General features: G+C 35.4%; 1 protein-coding gene across 6 annotated transcripts in view; it reads left to right on the top strand.

The window, feature by feature from the left end:
- Positions 1-2,165: 2,165 nt before the first annotated feature.
- Acmsd (aminocarboxymuconate semialdehyde decarboxylase) overlaps positions 2,166-6,000 on the top strand; it is a 68,270-nt gene continuing 64,435 nt past the window's right edge. For all 6 annotated transcript variants that reach the window (XM_087195852.1, XM_087195864.1, XM_087195844.1 and 3 more), the window contains exon 1: positions 2,166-2,294. In XM_087195852.1, the coding sequence (XP_087051978.1) occupies positions 2,232-2,294 (63 nt within the window). In that variant the 5' untranslated portion in view covers positions 2,166-2,231. The remainder of the gene's footprint in view (positions 2,295-6,000) is intronic.

Here is a 6,000-nt window from a genome sequence, read left to right as displayed (position 1 = left end):
TTCTTGTGCTTTGGAGACTTATTTAGAAAGTCTTTTCTTTTGGCTTCAAGTGTTTCCCCTGTGTTAACTTCCAGAAATTTCAGTTTCTGGTTTTATATCTAGGTCTTTGATTCATTTTTAATTTAGTACAGGATGAGAGACAGGGATCTAGTCTTAATCTTCTGCATGTAGATATCCAGTTTTCCCAGCATCATTTGTTAAAGGCTGTCTTTTTTTTCAGTGTAGGTTTTTGGGCCCTCTGTCAAAAATCAGATAGCTATAGGTGAATGGGTTTGATTCTGAATCTTCTATTGTAGTCCATTGGTCTACATGTCTGTTTTTGTGACATCATGTTGTTTTTGTTACTGTGTCTAGCCTACTGTTTCATAAGGTTTTAGAACCTTCAAGAATTTTAGCTTGATAGATTTCAGCTTTGCATAAGTACAAGTGAGGATCTTCCATCCCTGTGAGATATTAATTCCCAAATCTCTAAGATGCTGAAGCCAAACTGTCTAGGTTCATATTGAGGCCCTACCATGTACTATCATATGACTGCAGACAAATTGCATAACTTCTTTGTGCTTCATCTTTCTCTTCTATAAAATGGATATTGTTAATAGTCCCTTCCTCTTAGCAATGATATGGGCAATAAATGAATTGATGTGACTGAAATGGTTAAAACAGTGCCTGCCAAAGAGAAGTGCTCTAAAAGTACTGGCATGTGCCTGTGTGTTAAAGTCTCAGTCATTGGATTTTAGCTCACTGACCTTTTTTAAAAAGGAATTTGGAGTGTCCTTTATTTTCTTTTGCCCTGAGTATCACTTATAAGTATGTCTGTTATAATTTATCCATAATCTAATCAAATCACAGAAAAAAGGCTTTTTGACTACATTTTCCCTGTATTGTTGTCATTGAGACACTGAGTAGAAGGGATCACCTCAAAGGAGATTCAAGGCTTTACTAAAGACCCTGGAGTCCCTTGAATATGTTAAGCTTTCTAGGAAGAGGAGAGGGTGAGAACAGAGCAATAAAAGACTAATTTGCTCCAGGTTTCCTTTAAAGATGCAGCCATGAGCTCTATATTATGTTCCAGTGGAAGCCCTCTCTAACCATATAGGTAACCCTCAATAACAATGGCTCCTGTCTTCTTCCGCCTATACTTAGGCTGTGTACAATTATCTATTATAGGATATTTATCATCTTATGTATCATTCAATCTTATACCCAGCATACAGTACTGTAATTCTTGATAAATGTTTATTAAATGCATGTATGAACAAATAAACAAATGAATGAGTAAGGGACAAAGGCAATGGAGGTAAATACATTGGAAGAGTGGGCACTTTTTTATTTTTTATTTTATTTTTTTTTTTGTGGTACCAAGGATCAAACTTGGGACCTTGTGCTTATGAAACAGGTGATGGAACCACTGAGCTAAATCCCCAGCCCAGATATTTTTTGTTTTGTTTTTTGTTTGTTTGTTTTGAGGGGACATTTTTTATAAAAGTAAGGATAAAATTTATTCCACAACCTTTTCAAAGTGCTACATTTTTTTTTCCAGTACCAGGTCAATGTGCTACATTTTCATGATGAAGCCACTGTTAAATATTATTTAAAGACATGGAAATAATCGAACAAAAAAGTAAAAACACTTGGTTGTTTCTGGGAAGTAAAACCAAGTATAAGAAGACATGAGTCAAGGATATATCATTTTTCTTCAAAAGCCCTCTGTATTATTTCATTTTTAACCATATACTATTTGACTTTAAATTATATATATTTTGATTATATATAATCAAAAACACTTGAAATATTTAAATGCAAAATTAGTCATTTTTTAATTTTTTAATTTTTTTTTTTTTTTTTGCTACCGGGGACTAAACTCAGGTCCTTGCACTTGCAAGGCAGGCAGCAGAACCACTGAGCTAAATCCCCAGCCCCTAAAATTAGTCATTTTTCATTTGTTAGTAACTCAGAGTAGCTTGTTGTACTTTTGACCTCAGAGGTTGAGTACAATTTTTTTTTTTATTTTGTGCTGAGTCCTGGTTACTAAATAGTGTTGACTCAAAGCCAGGTTGATAAACAGAATTTTGAACTTTAATAGGGTAGTTCCAATGGACCAAAACACCCCTTTTGACCAGTACCTGAAGGTAGCTATAAAGGGGCTGAGTAAATCAATTAACTCTGTGGTTTTCATGGAGATCTCTTGATATCAAAATTTCTTTTTTTAAACACATGTCTCCTCTGATCCTATGGAGATGAAAATTGACATCCATAGCCACATTCTACCAAAAGAATGGCCAGATCTAGAAAAGGTAATGGTAATTAATTTGCTGAATTATTTCTGGAACTTCTCCAGGGTTTCTCAGTGCCTCTATTTATAGACCTTTCTCTTCTTTGAGGAATTAGCTGTTATGTTTCTTTGCTCCAGGGTGATTTTAATTTGTCTTTAGTAGTTCTAATTTCCTAGCTTTTAAAAATAACTTTTATATTTATTTTGAAAGAAATAAATGCCTTCTCAAAAATCTTTTTTTTCCTCTCAAAGAAAGCATTCTCTTAAATTTCTGGACAATATAAGTCAAGCAGATTTATTTCCTTTTAAACCGCACGTTCAACCTGCTATAAAGATACACATCAATTACAGAATTTAAAGTTATAATTTCAACTAAAAGGCTATTAAAAATTGAATGTGATAGGTTTCAAGGATTTCTAAAGTATATCTGTTTTCCAAAATGTTTAAAATAAGTTTTAGAAGCACCAGGAGATAGCTTTGTGGAAAAAATTTAATCTATTTTAGCACACTTGTCTGAAGCCTTTCCTTTTTGACATTTAAGCTGTAAGCCCTTGTTATGAAGAAATAGAAAGTAGGTAGTAAAAAAAAACCAACCCTAGAATAAATGACATGAAGTCTTGCACAATGAGTATCTGTAAAGTGTATTCTCTGTGTTTCTCTAAAGATGGAAACTCTTTGTCATTAAGACCTTTTGAACGAATACTAAAAGAGGAAGGTGTAGAATATGAAGGAAATTTTAAATTGGTAAAGTTTGTTCAGCTTTAGTGTCAGGTTTCCCCTAATCTTTAGCATTCTTCCAATTCTTTCACATCACTGATAATATTTCATCATTTTATCCCAAGTGAGGGAAAATGAATGAACCCAAACTCTAATTAATTCATTGTGCTAGTAAATGAAACTATTTTCCTCCCATAGTTGTCTCCTACAAGAATGGTAATCTTAAGTGTTTCTCAGTCTAGTTGGCATCTTAGGTAAAATGGGTGGTAGAAATTATAGATTGAAACATGCAAATGATGTTGAACCTTCTTGGAAAACCTATCGTATTAAAAGGAATCCTATTGATCTACATGTATGCATGTCCACACACGCGTGCGTGTGCACACACACACAAAGTCTAACTGTTTACATGGGAACATGTTGATCTATCCTCAGCAAAAACTATTAACTCCAGCATTACAACTTTTCTCTTTATTTGAATATCAAATAACACCTACACTAAATGCTTTGGAAGCTCCCATGATAGTCTCTGAAGGACACTGTACACTTGTAACCTCCTCTACAAGACAGCCTGACCCAGCCACCTAGAGGGTTCCAAGCTCGATAGCATTGACCTGCTTGACCAGGATTTTGAGGTTTAAAGAGTGCTGTGGTCTGAATCTTTGGGTAAACCCAAAATTCATATGTTGAAATATTCATCCACCAAGGAAACAGTGCTCAGAAATGGGATCCTCAAGAGGCAATTAGGTCATGAAAAGACAGCCCTTGGGAATGGGATAGTATTCTTATAAATAGGCCCACGGATGATTGTTTGCCCTTTCTACTATATGAGGACTCAGCAAGAAGGTACCATCTATATGAATCAGGAATCAAACACCCAATCTACCACATCCTTGATCTTGGACTTCCCAGCACTCAGAACTATAAGAAATAAATTGTTGTTTATAAGCCACCAATTGATGGTATTTTATCAAAGCACCCCAAATGGACTAACACAGAGAGTAATCCAGTCATAGTTGAGGTGCTTTCACCACCAGAACAAGGAATTTTCAGTTCCTCTCATAGTTGGGTGTGCAAAGAACCTAGCTGTTCTATCCATTTTTGTTGCATTCTTAGAATGAAAAATGGACTTAAAGTCAAGCTTCAGAAACTCCCAAACTGATCTAAACCAATCTCATTGTTTCTGGGGAATTCTCCAGCATCCTGGAGAAAAATGGTTATCTTCCTACTAAATCTAGGCCCCAATGAGATATTCCCTCTGAAAATTAGAAGCTGTTCATAAATAAGTCACAAGTAAAAAACCCTTCTACCTTTTCCAGTTGGAAAACCCACAGAAACCTAAAATGATGCCTCTTTTTTGCAGGGAGAGGAAAGTTTTGCATCAGTATTAGCCCATGCCACATCACCCCCCATTACCTGCCTCCCATCCTGAAGATTGCCTGTTTTTCAGCAGAGAACTGGCCACCTACAGCTGACAATTTCTAGGTGCTCCACTTCATGCAGGGCCCTAAAGGAATTGTTCAAACTACTTGGAAAATTGAGTGATAAAGAAAATTAGAGCACATAGATGTGTGCCCTGGAAAACTCCCAGGCATTTGTCTTGCTGCCACTTTATACTGCCTGCCCCTCCTATCAAGCAAAGTTTATTGTCTTGAAAGATGAAGCAGTATTTTATTGCAATAATCAGGTTTTTCCTACCCAGCAGTCTCACATGCTGCAAGCAGATAGATGATACATTTTACAATGATACTAGTCACAGTATTTTGTAGTTCTAGGGATATATACTCCACAAGAAAAAATGTATAAATATTATAATACTAAATTTATTGAGACATCATGAGATTAGGACAAGTTACCTTTGGCCTCTACAATTACAAGAGGTGCTCAAAGTGGTGGCCGTTAGCTTCCAGACATTTATTAATACAGCCAACTGCTGAAGTGTGTATACATTTTTTTGGTAGCCTCTCTCTCTCTCTCTCTCTCTCTCTCTATATATATATATATATATATATATATAAATAATTTGATTCATATAAAATCTTATGACATAGGAAGATAATATTTATATTATTAACCTGCTTGACAAATGAAGTACTTGATATTCAGAAATATACCTGGAGCTATACAGGACTACAGTGGTCCCTCCAGAGCACCACTACCCTATCCACCTTGAGAAAAGTAGCCAGGGAGCATATTACTGCTGTAAGGGATATCCATGCTTCTCTCTGCTTTCTAATGCCTTTCTTGATACAAGCCTGCCCCCAACTTTTCACATTCATGTAAGCCTGCCAAGGCTTACATTGGTACCTGGCTTCCAACCTACAGTTTAAACAACTGGATCTCTTATATGACAGAGGTTTCCTTTTGAGTGCTGGTAAGCCAGTGATGAATCAACTAGCCAAAACCAGCCACATTTTCCAAATTGGATGAGTGAAACATATCTAATGGGGCTGAGATCTATCTGCTAGTCCCTTCATTTCTAATCTATACGGTCAGTACAGTGAGTACTAAAGTTACACTAACGACAGCATATTTCTTTTGTCTTCAAAATGTTTCTTAGTGGAAAAAATAGTTAAAAGATCTGTCTCATTTAAATAGTTTAAAGAACTTTTTCTCACTATTTTTTTCAAGCTTTCCAATAAATGAAGAAAAAGAATAAACCAGTACTATTTTTTTTCTGATGAGATGAATTTCCTTTGGAAGAAGTAATGTCTCCTTTCAAACTTGTCTTTCTTTCTTAAATATTAATAGAGACACATGCACAATATTGACCATCTTGTGCAATTAAAAACTAAAAAGCAGAATCAGCACACCTGGGCTGATGATTAACTAAAGGTTACAAAGGGCTCAATTTTGAGAAATCTTTCACTTGCACTTACTAATGATGATTTAGTCAAAGTTACAGTCAGGGTCCTTTTCTAAAAATCTATCTGAGATGGATAACAGATTCAGACAAACTTAATTAAATGGTTTCTAATGAATCTGGACTCACACTCTCTGCTGTCACAAAT

The sequence above is a fragment of the Heterocephalus glaber genome, unplaced genomic scaffold, assembly GCF_053883595.1.
Source record: "Heterocephalus glaber isolate CG9 unplaced genomic scaffold, H.glaber_assembly_v1.0 deba00000347, whole genome shotgun sequence".
Classification (NCBI taxonomy): domain Eukaryota; kingdom Metazoa; phylum Chordata; class Mammalia; order Rodentia; family Bathyergidae; genus Heterocephalus; species Heterocephalus glaber.
This window is presented reverse-complemented; position numbering and strand designations above follow the sequence as displayed.